At 45.9% G+C, this 19548-nt stretch overlaps 1 protein-coding gene across 1 annotated transcript; it reads right to left on the reverse strand.

Annotated features, from left to right (window-relative positions):
• Window positions 1–6221: 6221 nt before the first annotated feature.
• LOC125945410 (uncharacterized) lies at window positions 6222–15999 on the reverse strand. The gene is made up of 5 exons (XM_049667160.1): window positions 15747–15999; window positions 13053–13191; window positions 10727–10900; window positions 7335–7460; window positions 6222–6425 (listed from the first exon to the last, which is right to left on the reverse strand). The coding sequence occupies exons 1-5, from the start codon at window positions 15872–15874 to the stop codon at window positions 6222–6224; spliced, it is 771 nt and encodes a 256-aa protein (XP_049523117.1). The 5' UTR covers window positions 15875–15999.
• Window positions 16000–19548: the final 3549 nt, after the last annotated feature.

Here is a 19548-nt window from a genome sequence, read left to right on the forward strand (position 1 = left end):
CGCGTGGGACCGCAGCTGCCACCAGAGCGTCTCTTTTGTGAAGTTGCTGCAACTTTTGTCCGACCACGAAGACGGTCCATACATCCACACCTGCCTGTAGGACACCTGCACTGTGACCTCCACTGCCCTCTGAATTCCACGAACTGCGTTCCATCGCGCTAATGCACAAGTGGCATTCTTTGTATTTGCGGACACGCTGTTTCTTATACAAAGTCTATGCGTGCATGAAAAATCAAGTAAAGGATAAATGACAATTTATATGGCATGGTAAAGTAATAAACATCAACATAAGAGAAGGGTGAGAAGAATTTTAATCAATTATTTGTAAATATACATATATTTTGGAATTATAGATTTAGAAATATACTTCGTAAACGTGCCATATAATACATGCATATCTGATCGTTAGGAAACGCATAAGGCAACCAGGAAAAATAGTCAATGGTGCACCATACAAGTGGTATTTGTGTTTGTGGGCAAGCTGTTTCTTTTTTTATACAAAGGCTATGCGTGTATGACATATAAAGTTATAGATCAATGAAAAATTATATGACAAGGTGAAGAAATAAACACCAACAAAACAGAAGGGGTGGAAGTATTACTAATAAATGATGTGGAAATATACGTATCACTTCATAAATATGCCGTAATCATTACATATAACCATTAGGAAATGCATAAAGCAACCAGGAAAAATATCCACTGGTGCACCAAACATGTAATGAAATGACTCTTATTGGTTAGGCATGCATGTTAGCCTACCTAGGCTTTCATTCATTCCCCTTGAAAGTGAGCTGAACTTGTGTATTGAAAATGACTCGCAAGCTTCTTTGTTGTAGTGAGTGAGGAATCCTGATTTCAAAATAGTGGCCGTAAACTTTTCGAAGGGATGGCCTCATGTATTCACAAGTGGTTTTGCACATTGTAATTATATGGTCTTACGCTTTTTGTATTTCTTTCTTTCTGTAATACATGCATGCATTCACTCGTTTTGCTCCGGAGACAATGATTTGCATTCAATGGCTCCTTCTATACGAGCCTGAAAAAGGCTTACAGTGGGCTTAAGTAATAAAAAGTTTTTTTACTCTGCAGCTGTGACGTCGTGCAGGTGCGTGGAAGTCCCGAATGCCATAAAGTCCGAGGCACCGGCGTCTATGCTGACTGCTGCGAAAAAGTGTTCTGCAACTGAGGGCGCCGTAGCCGTCCTCAAGACTGGAGCAAGACATAGGCGGAGCTTTTAGCACCAGCTTCGGCTTTGGAAGGAGCCCTGTTCGGTTGCAAGTTTCCATTCACATCAACGGCTTCTCAGAAGATAACACAAACGAATACTCGCCCCACGGACAAGGAGTACAGATTTCTCCGCGACTAATCATGATGCATTCAATTGTTTTTATCGTCAGACACATACGCGACTGGAATTTGAGTTCTCCCCTGTTTACCTTCCCCCAAACTTCCCTTCCTTTTCAAGCTATGTGTTTGTGCACGCACAATAAAACCAATTGTTGGCAGTCAGTGTTCGTTCTGTCTTCTCCCTTTCTCGTCCGTGTTATAATAACGCTGTTTTCTTTATGTTATGTCCACAAAATTTATATATATATATATATATATATATATATATATATATATGTGTGTGTGTGTGTGTGTGTGTGTGTGTGTGTGTGTGTGTGTGTGTGTGTGTGTGTGTGTGTGTGTGTGTGTATGACTATTTATTGTTGGGGAATGCTGCTGCCCCACTTAATGAATGCCGAGCCGAAGCAATCGTCGAAGTCTCCCTTTTCATTTCTTTTTTTTTTCATGCTCATTTCCTCTTGTATGAGGGACAAAGGTGCTCAAACGGTGCACACAGCAAATCAGAGGGAACGTTGCATGCCAAGGTATTCGCAGCCAAAAATCACATTTTGAATGAATGAAATAATATTTTGTTTCAGCTTATTCTACAGGGCATGTGCAACAACTGGGGTTTTACAATTGTGCGATATCCGTTTTCGGCTTTATTGAGGTAATACATACTTCGATTCAGCGTTGCCTTGCCAGTTGGGGCATTGCAAGGAATTATACTATTGTAACAGCTGTTAGCCGGTGAAGAACTGTCCCCGAAAACAAAACAAAAAAATTACGCATGTCAATAAAAAGCACCGCATCGATGCAACAAACAGAACATGAAACGAAAAAAATGGAATGTCCGTGCTATAAGCAGTAAGTAACAACGTAGTTAAGAATAATGTTTTGGACATTCGTTAGCATGCGCAGAGCGGCTTAAGACGCAATACGTGGCCGAATAGAGGGCGTACACGCCACCGCTGTAATTGCGTAACATCGTCGCTGGTGCGCGAGCAATAGTGATTACTCCGCAACGTATGATAAGCCGTGCATAAATAGCCGACATACTTGATTTATAGATAACATTTTCACCGCTCATTAGTATAAGGGCTCGCCATTATCATTTTAATTTGAATGTCCCTTGTATTCCTGGGCACAAGTTCGGATAGAGTTAGATTCGTGGCTCACAATTTTGGTTCTTTCTAGTTCTTCACCTACGCCTGCCGTGGTTACGTAGTGGCTATGGCTTTCCACTGCTAAGCACGAGGGGGCCGATTCTAAGCCCGGCCGCATTTCGGTGAGGGATAAATGAGAAATACCGGCGTACCATATACTGTGTGTACTTATAACGAATTCGGCTCTGCTGGTGTCAATTGACGACATCACAGAAAACGTCGCAATTTATTCACGGATCGAAGTAAACAGAAAGCGTCAAGTTTTCGACTGTAAGCTAGCAAAGATTTAAGGTAATTGCCAGAAGTTTAGGTTGATTAGGGCAAGACAAGGCATTGTTCCTCAGATATATCAAACTAAAAAAATCAATTATAGCAGCACTAATCATCGTTTCGCTTTAGGACGTCGTCAGTGCTAAACTTGGGCATGTGGATTGACAATTTTAGTGTACAATGGAAATAGGCTGAATAGCAACTCAAGAAAATATGATAGAAGCGCTTTTCGAGGCTCATGTAATAACTCTTTTTGCGGTGTACAAGTCTGACGCCACCAAGACCCAGTGGTTGATGACGACAATGATCGTCTTTTATGGCTCGCCCCCGCCATTGATCTCCATTAGTGGAAGTCGGTGGTACCCACTAAGAGGGATAGAATTGTAAAATCGAAATTTGGAGTAGTCACTTTGTTTTCTTCCATATGTATCCCGAAGCGATTTCTACAAGCATACTGCCCATTATTGTTGTTATTCGGTGTAATTACTCTTTCGGGATGGTTATATTGTCGAAAATGTGATATAACACCTTAGGACACTCAGGTGCAAACAGGTTATTCATCGATAAAAACAAAAAGTCTCAATAAACTCATGTGCACAGTCTGTCCGCTAGATGAAAAAATGTGTTTGATCCCTCTTATATAGGAATCGGTATAGAACACGAAAGTGAAACGTGTCTTCACAGAAGTAGTGTAATGTTTATTGCACATTGATATATAATGTCTATTGGTGTTTTGTGGCTAAAGCGCCCTTAGGCGTTGATGCACCCACGCTGACGCCTGGTGGCACGTCTCCTCCATCACGACTACCAACGTCGATGACCATGAGCAACCGTCGTGCATATGGAAGCTGCACTACGCTGCACACGCTAGCACAACGCGAAAGACGAAGCACGTAACTGACACACTAATACAACGCGCAAGACAAAGCACGTAACTGAATCGTCACCGAGTCAAATCAGCGCGTACAGCGCGTCAATTGCAGCCTCCGCGATCAACTTCAGAAACATTTTCAGAGCTAATTGCGGAGGCCACGCTCCGCTGTGCTGAGTACGGTGAACGCCACCTAGGTGGCGTTGGTAGTGCTTCTTGATGCCAGCGTCCCTTCGAATGCTGGCATCGAGGCGTCGTAGTGCTGAGACCACCGAAGCGTTCACTGTCGGTGCGCGTTAGTGTCATAATGCAGTACTTCTCTTTTCTGCTCGTAGGCGGCGGCACCGCCCCGAGCAAGAGCGCGGGTACACGGAGGAGTGTTAGATATATAAGGCGCGTCTGTGTCGCACTCTGCAAATGCGTTTGTGGCGCAATGGGTTTAACGCTCGGCGATCTATCGTCGCGGACCGAGAGGTCGTGGGTTCGATTTCCAAATTTTGCATGTTTGTGGAACTTTTTCTTCTGGTTTCTTTCTTTGTATTATGTTCGTGTATGTTCGTGTGACGTATTTCCGTGACGGAAATACGTCAGTGAAGTCTTGGTGGACCCCGGCATAAAACAATTTCGTGTTAAAATTACGGTGGATTCTTAGAACTTTCCAAGAATGTGAAGGCGAAAGCCTAGTTGGACCCATAGCGATGTGGAATGACGCTCTGATCCCACGCGGTGACGTATACAAGGTGCCCGAGTGCGCTGCGAACGTGCTGCCGCCGTTTCCAGAACGTTCTACGGGCGCCACTGCTGGCATTTCCCTCCTCCTCCCCAGCACCGCCGTTGCCCTTTCCCTCCAGCGTTGAGCGCGAGGGGCAGTATGGGAACGCTAGCACACAATTGCATCTGCAAACTTTAGCGCTGGCCCCATTACTCCTTTACAGATTCCATGCACCGCCTCATATTTACTATAACCACAAGGTCGTTTATGATGTATTATTGCTGCATTCCGCTTCCCCTTTATTTTATGATGAGCGGCGTCGGAGCCAGCTGTGGAAAAAGACGATGAACACGCTAGCAGTGGTGCGAGGCGCGAGGCGAGCTTGCTCACTTTTTCGGTACCTCACAGCGACTCTGAAACGTAGATTTAAGGCTTTCGCATTAAAAATAAGCTGAAGACTGCTTTGATGAGCTTGGCCTACAAATATGAAGCGCTTAGCCCGCGTCTCTGCAGTCTCTCCAGCTGTGGTAAGAGTCATTTTATTTGGGACAAGTATATTTTTTTATCAGAGCATTGCAACAGGGAACGCAACATTCCACTGAAATGAAATGAAATTTCTTCAGCTCCTGCAACAAAAAAATATATGAACGCTGTACATTTCTCAAAGAACACATCCCGTGTTATTTGTCCGCCTTTGAGCGCTGGTGTCGTCATTCGACACCATATCCGTTACGTTGATAAAAAGTGGAACCTTTCAGATTTTATTTTTCTGTCATGCCTCGTACCCAACGCACAATAGCAATGCGTCGGTGGTCTGGACGAGATGTGGCCGCCGCCGCCGCCGCCCAATGTTACCAATATGCCGCGTACCTTTGCGGTACTCTGGAAAATGTTTACACTGACTCTAGGGTAGTGCCGAGCTTGGCGAGCAGGCGTGGCCAGGAGTTGGCAGAGCGGTCTCTGTTTCGACGCCGTCCGCCATGTTTAAGCCGCCTGTGCAAGATGGGGGGCATATGTGCGGCTGCCGTTAATAATTGGTAGTTCCTCTTGTGCGATATCCGACTTGTGCGAATTGCGTGCAAATGTGGCACGTACTAAGCAGTACCGGTTAGGACACTGTTGAAGTAGCACTATAGCAATTCTACTAGACACTGTGGAAAATGAGCCCCTACAGTAGTGCCAATTCTACTCTACCGCAGCTTATTCAGGCAGTTTCACCCCTTCTTGTGAAAGTTAGCACAGTAACTTAAAACTTGTTTTAGAAATTACAATTGCACGAATGCACAAGTCAAAAACTTAGACCGTTGTAGATATGCCTACTAACGTATCAGTGCTCAGTCCATGCTCTCCAGCGCGTTGTGCGCACGTTAAAAGGTCGCCCTCAGCTAAACAATACATTTGCTAAATGGCCACGCTTTTCAGGCTTTTGGCGTACATAGTCGTGGCATACGCACAGTAATCAATCACATTACACTTGGCTGCTATAGTTCAAATAGTCGACAATGAAATGATCGCTAGGATAGTATTCTTACTTCGTTCGACAAGACTACGTAATGACAACATTTTTACCGCTCTCGGACAGGACAAACCGTCACAAGATGTTGGTAGCAGTGTTACTACTGCCATCCATGACTCCAGCAACCAACTATTTCGTAAACGCTAATAGTTTTTGGAGAAGCTAAAACTTTAAACTAAGCGTCACTTACCAGCGCAAGTAAAGAACGACACAGGCACACACCTAGCGCAACAAGCGTTTATCGCTTATTATTATTATTATTATTATTATTTTCAATAGCCAAGTGTGGAAGAGCGGCCGGATGGGCTGGAGGGCGCCCGAAGTACGCAACTTCCGTGCCTCCGAAGCATAAGTCCGTCACGTGGCCAGATTCACGCAATCTGCGGTGTCTGCTTCTGTCGCGTATCTCGTCCGGAAAAAGTTGAGCACGCTGCGGATCAGGTGAAGCCTTGAGAACGGCCCATCCTTCGATCCGCAGGTGTTTGAAAAGTCCGCGTAATCGAGATCGAAAACAGCGATGCCGAATTTCACGGTGGGATCCAGTGCCTGGACGGTGCACAGCTGCAGAAGAATGCGAAGAACAAAAAAAAGTATTCGTTTATATGGTGGTCACCCACGACCGAAAAAAAAGCGACAAAGAATTCTGTTGTAAATCTGAATTGCTGTCGGCTCGGTAACATTCCGCCTGCAGCCAGCGCGACAGCATTGATAGATGACGGCAGTAACCTCCGCTACGCGAAAATGCACAGTTTCGTAGCGACTTGCTCCAGGAAATTAAAGCAGAAAAGTGCTTTATATAAAAAAACATGTCAACTTCCTACATAGACTTCTGCAAAGACACGCATTTTACATATGTGGCAGCAAGATGTGTGAAATAAATAAGAAGCCTTCCTTATTGAGGCTGTAACTATCATGCTACGTTTTAAAACAGAGATCACAGGACAGTGAAAGGCGAATTGCAATTTATCAGGAACTATCCTTCCGCAGAAGCTGCGATCTGACAGAAGCGGTGCTGAGATCGCCTGTAGAAGAAAAAAATATATATACAAGGTATCTCAACTATCATGCATGAAGATTGAAAAGTATGCAAATGGCACGTAGCTGGACTGAACCAAGGTAATGTTGTTTGTCGTCGCTTGGAGATACTCAGATTATTTCTTGCATTCCACCTAAATACGTAAGAGCGAGGTCTTAATTCTAAATTCTAATAGGTATTAATTCAATAAACTTCTCGAATATTATAATTAGATGAAAAGCGTCAATGAGAAAAAATGTAGAGCATCATGAAAAACTTCTGATACAGCCTTCTGTTGCTAATAAAACATAATACAAGTGTTTGTTTATGTTAATAACATAATAAATGTGTTTTCCTGAGCGTGAAACAAGCCCGCGAATACACGCAAAGCGCCTGGAGCGGTCAGTCGCGCGGCAATTTTGCGTGTATTTGCGTCTATTTCCGGTGGGTCGCACCTTCTTGCAAAGTCCTACTCGGTCGTCGTAAGAGAACATTGTGGGCTCGGTGACATGCCGAATTTGCACCGCGTCCACCAGGGGTTCGTAAACCGGTGTCGACCTGAAGTTAGGATTCTTGCACACCTGCCACGTGAGGAGTGAAAAGAAGAAAGGACATCGCTGAAACGCAATAGCTTAGGTTAGGAACATACACACAAAAGCACCATGGAGGCCATGACACCTGAAAATTATTTTTGTAAAGCTTTTTATACCTAACCACCTATTCGGACAGCTTTAGAGTATTACTTGTCCTTTTAACAGCGAAGCTGTTTAAGCCAGCCGTAATTTGTGGTTCATACCAAGGAATTACCGCGCCGTAGCCATGGCAACCAGGAAGGCGTAGGAGGGTGGCGCGGCACATGTGCACGCGGTCTCCTCCTCGCCAGCTCCCTCCCTTCCCACCCCCGCCTCTCTTTCTCCACGGCGCGCTGAGCCAGGAGAACGTCACAGTTTCGCCCTAAGGGCGAAGCAATGAATGCGATAGCAACAAAGCAATGTCATACGAAGTAAGGTGAGCGGCTTTGGTAGCAATATGAATTGTAGTAAACATGACCTGATTAAGTAAGCAGGTGTGCTGCGGCGTAAGTAGACCGACATGAAGAGAGACTCGATGACCACGAGAAGGCGCGTGTGAAACGGTGGTGCTGATGAGAAGGGCTTCCCGTGGGCAGCGCGCGTGCGAAGGGACACACCTGTAGCGCTGCACTGCCGATCCGGGCAGCATTGCATGTGCAGCGTGCGTTGGAAAATGTGGCCCGACTATTACTAACTGAATGAACAAGCGTGGTGTGAGCGCGCACAAACAAACATGAATAGATCACACTGAATGACTGCAGACAGCGACCGTCAAAACTCTGGCAGCAAGCGGATACGCCGCAGCGGCGAAGATACGTGCGGTCTATCGCTTCAACGGAAACTGAGCGGCGAATGCACGGCGCATAAAGGTCAGAGCCGTGTGGAGATAAGAGACGGTGCGGACGAGCGACGAGCGCGGTTGTTGGCAGAGTAGAAGTGCGCCCCCCCCCCCCCCGCTCCCTCCGGCGCTGGCTTCCCGCTTACTTGCTTGCGCGTGGGAGAGATAAGAGACTGTGCGAGCGAGCGACGAGCGCGGTTGTTGGCAGAGTAGAAATGCGCCCTCCGGCGCTCGCTTCCCGCTTCCTTGCTTGCGCGTGGAAGATTGAGTGCGTTCGCTCTCCGTGACAGCGTGCGTCCCCGCACGCTTCCGCTCGGGCATACGGCGCGCGGCACAGATTTTATCTATACGGAACCTCACGGCGACGGCGACGACGACGGCGACAGCGACGCCGACGGCGACAGCGACGCCGACGGCAGAAATACGGTGGAAGTGTCCATATAATTGCTATCGCAATAAAAAGGGCGAAAGCTTGCACTAGGTCGCGCAAAGCTCAAGACACAGCGAAGCTGGCCGATTGATATCGAGCGGCTAGCCTCCAACGCTTTCAGAGTTGGCAAGCAACAGCGTTCTTCGCACTGTGCCAACCTTGGTTAGCCTGCCTGCATTTGTGGCATGCTAGGAACATTGTCGCTAGTAGGCGCCGACGCGTCCAGCGCCAATCACACGAAATGTCGAGAAAGGGAAGGTACCTCCGAAAATGATCGCTTGAGAATACTTTCCTACATACGTAGTTAAGTTAAACCAAGTCAAAACCTAGCAGCAACCAAGTTAATACCTAGCAGTAGCAGCCAGTAAGACTTGAGGATCGGCAGTATCGCTGTGCCTAAGCTTTGCACGACCGAGTGCAAACTTGCCCGTTTTTTTCTGTCTCACTTCCAGAACAAACAATCAAACAGAAAGACAGACAGACAGAAAAACGACCAACTAGCTAGAACGCCTTAAAATACTATGGCAGCATTTGTCACAAAGCTGTTGTATTGTCGAGACGACGAAATTCTTCCGACCTCTAGGCTGAGCTTAGGCTGTATCGGCTCAGTACCCGCCTCGCTACGAGCCCAGTGGCTATGGCATTGCACTGTTGAGCTCGAGGTCGCCAGTTTGACCCCAGTCAAAGCGGGCGCATTTATATAGGGCCAAAAATGCAAAAGCGATTGTGTACGTACTTAAGGTGCACATTAAGTAATCGCATGCGGTCAAAATTATTACGGAGTCTCCTACTACAGCGTGCCTCGTAATCTAATCGTGTTATAGGCCACGTAAAACCGTAGTATAAGTTTTTTTTTTATCGGCTGAGTTTGGGCTGTTTTGGGCATAGGCCAGACCCTGCGCGCACCTTTCCAAAATTGCTCCATATCGCTTTCAGTCAGAAATTATTATAGACTGTAAATAAATGTGTCAATTATACTTTTTTTAATTTCGAGCCACTGCGGTCTACAACTATGTACACTTTTGTCCACTTGTGTACACTTATGTACAAATGTACACAAGTGTACACATGTACATACAGTTATGCACAAAATACTCAGTTGTATCGCGTTTCTTCGTAAGACCGAATCATCGGCCCGAGCTATACACGCGCAAATAGAAGAGACACTCAAGAGAAACATTGAACCAATTTAAATTCATAAAGCATTCGTGAATGATTCTGCGTTCGTTGGTGTTGCGGTAATATATCATTAGCAGGAAAAAAGCGGTACAATTTTCGATTTGAACTTCGCGCCGCAATCAGTACGTAAATGTGAAGTCATGGATTGCAATGTTTTTTTTTTTTCGCATTTTTGGCCATTGTGGTTCTGCGAACTTTTTGAAAACTTCCTAAGTTGAGTATTTGGTTCTTTTGTATACGATGCAGTTCATTTTTTTTCCCGATGAGAATTTAACCGAACCCGAGAAGACGCGGTCAAAATGGCCTACGTCCCGGCGGGCTGGTGCTGGTATTTCAAGGTGGCTTTGCTACGAGCCTTTCGCCTTTCTGTCCGAGCGTACCCGCCGTGGAAGCCTAGAGGCTATGGAGCTGCGCTTCTGAGTTTAAATTCGTGGGTTTGATCCCCGCCATGGGGATCACAATCCGATGTAGCCGGAATGCAAAAGCGCTCGTGTACCATGCATCGTGTGCACGTTAAAGAAACCCAGAGGGTCAAAGTTCAATCGGAGCCCCCAGCAAAGCCGTTCCACATAAACACATTTGATTTTGTCACGTAAAAGCCTTAGAACTTTGTTTTTTCCAGGCGTCTTCACACGGTAGGAGTGGCGTTTTGTTATTGTGGACGGGTATAATTTACTAACGTAGCTGAAAGCAGTTTGTTTGGCGTCCCTTTATATACTTTTCTGGGCCGTGAAAATCAGGTGCGCGTTAGAACCGCGTAAATTGCGGTAAATATAAGCTGCAGTCGGTAGGCCCGTGTCGATGATAACTATGCTTGATCCGGCTCACCTCGGCGTAGCTGGCGAACGAATCGATGCTGTCGTTGGTCATGCACGGCGTGAAGAAACCGTGCTCAGTCGGGACCTTGGGAACCGCCAAACGACCCTTCATGGTCACTGACAACGCATACTTGAGCGTCAAAGTTGACGCCGACAGCCTGGGGAAACTCTCGAACGCCGTTGTCTGTGCGAAACAAACAAGGGGGCGCACCAGAGGAGAACACAGTCATTAACAATGATTAAGTAGCTTTTTTCATCAAACCTACAATGAAAACTGCTACAGCATTGCGACGTTGTTCGCAAGCACCACCATTTATTTTGCCTGCTCTTTTTGGAACAGATACTCCACTGTAAAGACATTCTGTAATAAGCGGACTATTCTATGAAAACCGTACACCCAATTAGACACGCTGAGTGCATAGCAGCACTATTCTCAAGTAGAACGGTTCCTTTAAAGTAAGGTTTACTAAGCAACAAGAAAACTAAGAACAAAAATAACAGAAGCCATCAATGAAAGCCATTTATTTTGGCAGCATTATCGAAGCCTGGTTGATTTGTTGCTCTCTCGCATTTTACAGGTTGAAATGTTTCAGCTCTTGAACGCTTGCGCTAATTGCGCACTGGCCGCATGCCTCAGCCAGGCTTTGATAATGTTGTCAAAGGAGGAAGATGTTTCACAGGTGGCTCATTACATTATCGTTCATACGGCTTCAGGCGGTTTCTGCTTTCCTTTTGTACATTGTTTTCGTACTTATACTTTCGTACTCATATAACATTTGCAGTTGACAAGCAGTGTTCATCCTGTGTTCTTCCGCAGTCAAACTCGTCCGTTCGCGCGCTTCTAACAAAGAATAATTTCCGACTTGCCCACTTCCCTATCCGTCCGCACACACACTCTTTATGCGATAATAAAGCGTCGCTCATCATATATGGCGGGTTTCCACGACGTTTTCCTGAAATTAATAACGGAGTAAGGGCGGGATACTTGAGACACTTCGTGCGTTTCCTTTCAATGAAAGTTCAATGCCTCGAAACCCTATAGAAACAAGACTGGAAAGCCTCAGAGTGGCCTAAATGATTTCACATAATAGCTTTTCGGCAGCCAGTTTCTTTCACTGGTTATTCCCTCAACAGAATAATTTACACTTTTCCTTCCATCAGTTAGTCCCCCGACTAGCTCAAACTGCCCACGAAACTAAGTAGGTGCTGTATTCGATTGCTTGAGCACGAGGCTTGTCAAAGTGAGGCTTTCTTTGGCTTTTCTCCCACTTTTTTGAGTACGATTGCTGTCTTGCCGAGTAAACTGCGCCGATCTCGAAGGCGGCGTAATAAGTGGCGCTTTCTTGATGAGATGACCCTGCTACAAGAGCACGATATCTGCGCTGGCAAGGGTTTGAGCGTGGTTTGTAAGGTGGCCGACCTCGGAGGCGGCGCAACATCACAGCAGCCACATGCCTTAGCACCCACATGCCAACAAACAGACCTACCGTGTAATTTTTTTGTCTGAAAAATAAAAACAAGAACCGCGGTAATTATAGTAACACATATTTTCTGTTGTTTTCTAGATTTTCTGTTTCTCGGCGTGTTCTGTAATGTAACTCACACACACAGAGAAACAAATGTGTCACATAGTTTATTCTCTTGTTGGGGTAAGTCTTACTACACGCATCAGTTAAGAGTATAGGGTGCACCAAAGAGTCAGATGCTGGGTTGACGGTTGTAAAATAGTTTACAAGTTCCGATAAGCACTCTACGTAGGGCACATGAGACGTGACCAGACACCGGGCAGTGCGTGACACATCTCAGCACGAAGCTCAACAAATGTATAAAACCATGCACTGAGTGGCATGAATCCACTGCAGGTTACCATTTTCATAAATTAAGACCAACTGACTCGTGCTTTTGAGATATATATGCCTAGACTTCCGCGGCTGGTGAAGCTTCACCAAATGTTATTGAGGATAGTAAAGAGACCAATAACTCTCATTTCACTCATGGTATTGATGACAAAATTTTAACTTTACCATGTGGGGCCCCATTTCGGTTAAATTCAAGATAAGCTCTGTCTTTCAGCACAAACAGAAAAAGGTATTTCTTGAGTCAAGGAGTCTTTTTCTCCGTCGAAAGAAATTTTTTCATGCAAAAGTAAAAAGTATGTAATTTTACAGATTACATGTGTGTAACATCAGCCGCATATCCCGATAGATTTCTGTCTATCGGGAAGCTATCGCTCGACATAACTATCCTGGTTACCGCCCATTTTCTTAAAATGTGCAATGCTGTCTTTTGGAGTGATCCTCCATGATTTGTTTCTTGTGTAAGTGCTGGACTCTCACCAGATCGTGTTGGTAGCTGTTTTCTGCACCCGCAGGCCTGTGCAGCATCGTCGGTGGCACGACTAGACAACTGGGCAAGGAGTTGTCTCCTCGCGGGTAGTGGCCCAGACCGATGAACAGGTCCGGCGCAAACAAATCCCTGCGCACGGGTGCAGAGAGACCAGGGGGAGGATTCTGTAAGAGTCCACCTAGTGAACTGTCCACTTCGGCTGTCGCCATTGGCACCCGTTTCACGAGCGCGAATGTACCAGCCAGTCTCCTTCGCGCTCGTGAAGTGGGGGCCAATGTCGAAGTGTATAGTCCACTAGGTGGACTCTTACAGAACACCCCCCCCCCCCCCCCCGGTTTATCAAAACCCCTCCAGGCTATGGTCGCGATGTCGCGACATACATGATATCTGATTTCTTAATCTGAACGGGATGCTTAAAAGCCAACTGCAACAAAAGTTTCGGCCACGTAAAAAGCTTATAGTTTCGAATCGTCCAGATACAGAGCAGCCTCCATGAAGAGTTTTACGTATGAAATAGGAATGGATGCGTCACAAAGGGTTCACGAAGCTATATGTGTTCGATACCAAAAAAAAAATAACGCCGCGTGTACCGTTCACACAAAGTGAAGCAGTGAAGCATGAATAAGAAAGGGGTGATCTCTGCGACGGGCTGAAGATGTGGGCAGCTTGCACTAGTGGTGCAAGGCTGGAGCAGATAGCGGAGCTGGCGATCGACCTAGCTTCTTGCAGTTTTTACTAGGCGTGGCTAAGTTTTGCTAGGAAATGCTAAGTGTTCCTAGGCATGGTTAGGCATGGTCTTCCGGATCGGCTCGCCGCCGACGCGCAGATTCTCGATGGGCCGCGCGACGCGCTTCAATATGAGCGGCTTCTTCTTTGGGTGTGCGGATTCTTTTTGGTCGTCCCATGTCAAGGGTACATGCACTAGCCACAGAGTCAGCGAGAGTTCTCCCGCCGTCGCGGCGGCTCCGAGCTTTATCTCCCCGGTGACGTCACGGCAAAGCTGCGCCTCCACACTTGCCGGTGCGTGGCTGGTCGAAACCTGCCGAGTCACCCCCAGACGCGCCTGCTGCAGTCACGGACACTGTGCGCGTTCTGCGCGAACGCGGGGAATCGGGGAAACGCGGACGACGTCGGCAGCAGCTCTGCGCGTTGCCTCGTTGGTGCTGCTACAATTTCTTTCTGTCTCTCGCTCTCATTTTCTCGTTCTCTCTCCCAAGCAAAGCGCGCGCCGCGCGCATGCTCTCCTTCCCTCTCCTTAACGTCCCATGTCAAGGCAACATGTGCACGACACGCAGAGGAGGCGAAGCACACGCCGCTCCGCAAGGTGGTTGCTAGGCAACGCGCGGTGATGTTATCGTTCAGCTAGTTTTATTGCGATAGCAATTATATGGACACTCAAAAGCAGATTTCTGCCGTCGGCGTCGCCGTCGCCGTCGCCGTGAGGTTCCGTATGACGTCAATGGAGATGAAATCGTCGCCGCGCGCCGCCGAACGCTGTATGTGCGAGTGAAAGGGTGCGAGGGGCGCGCGCTTTCACGGGGAGTGAACGCACGGCGGAGAACAAACGCGCGTTCTGCGCCGTGCTCCCTTAAGGGCTGCAGAAGTAGGCGTCTCTTTCCTCCTTTACAATCACCATATATGTAGAGCAAACGCGCTTTCTTCCGACGCGCGAGAGGCCGGGGGGGGGGGGGGGGGGGGGGGGAAGGGAGGAGACGTTTAGCTGCGGCACCAAGTGCCTATTTATATCAGAGGCTCCGGCAACAGTCACCAACGCCGCACGCATTTTGAGCGAACGCGGGCAAAACGCCGACGGCGTCGACAACAGTTCTGCGCGTTGCCGGTGCTGCTGCATGTCCAAGTTTATACAGCTGATAAAGCTAATATCATTACTCTGTATAGCTCTCTACAAATTTGCTATCGCAATTGATGCTTCGCCTTTCAGGTGAAACTGCGACATTTTTTTTTTTTTTTTGTACACGCCTTACGGACTGACGGTCGGCTTAAACAGCTCCGCTGTTAAAATCTCTAAGGCAACGTGCTGGGACATATGCCATAGCTGCCAACCAGGAGGCCACGTATCGTCAACCTGTGTGGTATTTTTTAAGGCTGCTAGAATAGACATAACACAATTACAGGTGGTATTTTTTAAGGCTGCTAGAATAGACATAACACAATTAACAGCCCCGGAGGTTCTGCCAAGATTGCTTCAGTGGTGCCTACTACTAACTTGTAATCACTTTAGCCTAAGTGAAAGTTTGTTAAAGGTGGCCTTAAAAGCAACGAGGAAGCCTCATTCTGACGTCATGTGCAGCCGCACAAGAGAAACACGCATGTCACCGTGTCATTATCTCCGATTGAGAAAAGAATAATTCGCGCAGGAGATTGCTATGAATATGCACGTTTTCCTAAATTACATCATTACTTCGCACGAGCGAACGGTCATGGTGGCGTGTATGATGGGACGCGCATGCGCACAGCGAAGTGTGGACATGCGGTGCAAGAGAATTTGCACGTTCGGCGATTACACGAGGTGAGGTGAAAGGAAAAGCTAGAAAACGTCGAAACGCATGAACGCTTTGCAGTTTTTCGTTTGCTCTTCGGCTGTGAAGTTATGTTGACAGCGGGGACAGCCGCTGTCAACATAACTTCACAGCCGGCACATATTGAATTCTAGGGGAACTTACGTGAAATTGTTGATGTAGAAGTTAGCCCATTCGCTGTTTGGAACACTTGCTGCGAATAATGTGAAGACATTGTAGCCCTTTCCCAAGATTTCCTTGGAGTAGTGGTCACGCAGGAGCTGCGAGAACATTGAATGGGCTTGTTTGCTTGTTGTCACGATAAATTCTTACATGATGATGATGCTGTTGTGTTTAGTGGCGCAAGGGCCAGATATGGCCAAAGAGCGCCATGCAAGTGGTCATGTGTGACAATGATATGTCAATGTAGTGGACAGATGGATTCCAATAGGTAGACGTTACGTGGCTGTAAAAGGGCCTAAAAATCAGTCGGTGTAAAAGTGCGTAAAATAGATAGGCATTAAAATAATTAACATGACAGTGAGGCGTGCTGTGACTGTAAAAATATGTTACAGAACGACCATAGGATAAAATTTATCAGTAGGGAACTAGCACTACCACCTGAAAAGGCCTTTACACGCAAGGGTATGGAGGCGTGTGCTCTACAAAAACTAGTATCGCAGGAGCACCCTCTAGTGAGAGAGTGCGCTACGACATTCCTGGGCTAATAACATGTAGCACTGCATCATTTAGGCCGTTCAGAACTGTTTTCAGACTAAAAAATGGTTCTAGGCCCAGGAAAAATGGCGGATGCAATGGGATGTGGTAAAGAAAGGCTGGGGCAATGTGCTTTTTCCGTTCGGCTTCTGCTTTCTTACACTCCACAAGTACGTGGAGGAGGGTGAGCATTTCACCAGATCTTCCACATAGTGGAGGTTCGTTGCCAGTCAGTAGGTAATTATGTGTACCAAATGTGTGTCCTATACGCAGTCGGCAGAACAGGACATTAATTTGTCGCGTTTTCGTTATGAAGGGCCAGAAACCTATTTGTGGCTTAATCACGATATATTCTTAGAAGCGTGTATCTTGTTCCCAGATGTCTTCCTACGGAGAGGTCAACAACTCCTTTAAATGCATTTTACAGTGGATGCATTTTACAGTGCATGCAACAGCATGCATGTATATATATATATATATATGTACACGTGGAGCGTGGTTGTGTGTGTATTATTAAAACAAGAAAATGATGGTTAGCGGGAAAGATAAGAAGCACACGAGACTTATTAAGAGTTCATATACGGAATTGTTTAGGAAAGGTCATGGTGCATACTTCATGCTCATTTAATGCGTTAACATAAGCTTAGCAGTACCAAAGTGGAAGAAATAATTTGTGTGTGAATTGTGTGGGAAGCCTTTCACATATGTTGGAGGTACACATCTTATATATATATATATATATATATATATATATATATATATATATATATATTGTGACGGGATGTCAAATAGATAGAAGCGGGACAAGGTTTATAAACCGGACTGTTGGCAGATATCGCCAAGATGGCTGAACACGCGCAGCGTCCCCCGGCGATCGTCGTCTTCTTCCTTGATGCAAGGAGGCGGCCCGTAACAATATATATATATATATATATATATATATATATATATCAAGGAAGCAGTTGTTGCGATCCGATGTTTAATAAAAGAAGTGCAGGCGCACGTAAAAAAAGCGCAGACAAACATTTAATTTCGACGTCACCGCCGGCGTTGAAACGTCGGATAAACGCCAGGCCTAGGCCGAAACGTCGAAATTAAATGTTTCTTTATGGTTTATTTTTTTGTTTATTTTTACGTATGTTCCACCTCTTCCACTTTACACACATGTATACATACATATAAATTGAAAGAAATGCAGGTGCGCATAGAAAACGCAGAAAATGCTGTTCTCGTACCATTTCCGTCCTGGCATGATAAATGCAATGGAGGTTTGTTTGAACAGATTTCATTTTACCGCATTATTTCATCAAGCGGCCATTTATGTTTTGCCCTGCCTCAGACAGCGCTTCCTTTATGTTGAATCGGCCGCATCTGGCTGGCATTGATAAAATTGAGGAGGCGCTGCGTTAGACATGGACGCCATCTGGCAATACATCGGGAAACATGAGCTTGTGCAGAGGGTTTCCTTCCTCCATGGCAGAGGGCGCTTGTCGGCGCGCAGTCGGGGAACGTCGTTCGTCGGCGCGCATAGCATGGCATTTTCAGCGCAGCTTAAGAAACTAGGGTCTTTAGAGTTACGTATCTATGTATTTTCTATTAAAGGAACACACCTCCTAATACTTACCTAGTGATGTTGCGCCTCAGATATGCGTAATATTTACTTTGTGATCGATAACGTTCACAAGTATGAACAGCCGTACCAGTTTAAGTAGTTTGGGCGGTAAGCTTTTTACGTGCGCTTGAACGTCTTTTAATTTATTAAATACCGGACCCGAAGAAATGCTTCCATATAAATATATAATTCACCAACACACACACACACACACACACACACACACACACACACACACACACACACACACACACACACACACATTCAACCGCCGATTCAATCGCCCGGCCAAAACCAAGCGAGGTACTAGTACTGGTGGCACGGGGTCGTACACGTCAACAATATACAGCGCAAAGGAAGCATTGGTCCTATTTGAGGCAAAATATATTTACATAAGCGTAATCCTCAGCGTTCATTTTATTAAGAATACACAATGGACTGGTTTTTACGTTAGTAAATGAAACATCAACGCGTTAGAAATGGTGTCGAAGAGACGCTAGGCGTTAAAAACAAGCAGACTGAAGCCGTGGCTCTGTAGCCGGCTTTAAGCAGACAGTAATAAAAGGTCCCAACAGATGGGGCTAGAGCAGGGCGAACGCGAGAAACTTGAATTCACCAAAACCTCCATTGCATCCATAATGGGAGGAGTGAGAGGGGAGAGGAAGGGCGTGAGGGATGGGAGGGAGAGAAGAGAGCATGTTACGTATCAGGGGCGGCAGAAGACTATCGTCTTTCGATGTCATTTGCAGCGAAGCAAGCAGATATGCAGCCAATTTTTTATTTACTTTATTTTGCTTGATTTAGCCACTTGGTGCGTGCCATTGGGTGTGTGCCCGTGCTTGGCGAATCCTCCAGAATGGGCGTGGCCCAGTAAATTTTACGTAGAACTCATCAAACCAAACCAAACTAAACCAAACCTTTCTTTGTATAGCATCACACAGGCATCACAATTAAACAAAGCTTCGCTTCACAATAATTCAAACGTGTGTAGGATTAGCATGCAATATCAACAGGGCCGGAGTGGAGAAATATCAGAAGGAAATGAAATGAAGGAAAGAAAAGCGCAAGCCATGCTCATTCAATAAGAACAATTGTGAAAAATAATAAACATACACATATGTAAATATGTTCTTTGTGTGTATTGCTACATTACATGATACACTGAGGGATGCTTACAAAGATATAAAACCAAGGTTGGTGCTACATTTTTTTGTGAGATAGCAACAACATATAACTGACCTTACTTCTACGCAAGGCCAGCAAATTTTGCTCTGCGTCATAAGGTCACTTCAATGTCTGTGACACAAGGTACGATATTTCAAGACAGCTTTAACCTGAAATAAAATTATGCAGCATCTCAAATGGTGCTCTATTTTGCGTGTCCCGATGTAGAAGCCTAACAGACCAAGTCAACTGAAGCTAGTGCCAAAACATCACGATAACCTCCTCTCCTTCTGGAAAACGAAACTGGGCCTAGTTCTAAGAAAGTTATTGTAGTAAATTATTGACGGGCTGAAGTTTGAGAGGCTTCCGGAAGTTTTTCAGAGGTATCGAGCTCCAAGTCCTCCATTTAACTCAAAAGTAAATATTAGAAAACATCAAGACATTGCACAGTGTTCTTCAAGGCTTGCTTGTTTG

The sequence above is a fragment of the Dermacentor silvarum genome, chromosome 5, assembly GCF_013339745.2.
Source record: "Dermacentor silvarum isolate Dsil-2018 chromosome 5, BIME_Dsil_1.4, whole genome shotgun sequence".
NCBI lineage: Eukaryota > Metazoa > Arthropoda > Arachnida > Ixodida > Ixodidae > Dermacentor > Dermacentor silvarum.

Bases quoted from the DNA above. Each gene is read 5' to 3' on its own strand.
- LOC125945410 (XM_049667160.1), bottom strand. From the start codon at position 15,874: ATGTTCTCGCAGCTCCTGCGTGACCACTACTCCAAGGAAATCTTGGGA. The intron at 10,901-13,052 runs GTGAGAGTCCAG...TGTTTCGCACAG, and splicing joins ACAGCTACCAACACGATCTG to ACAACGGCGTTCGAGAGTTT. The intron at 6,426-7,334 runs GTGCGACCCACC...ATTCTTCTGCAG, and splicing joins GAGTAGGACTTTGCAAGAAG to CTGTGCACCGTCCAGGCACT.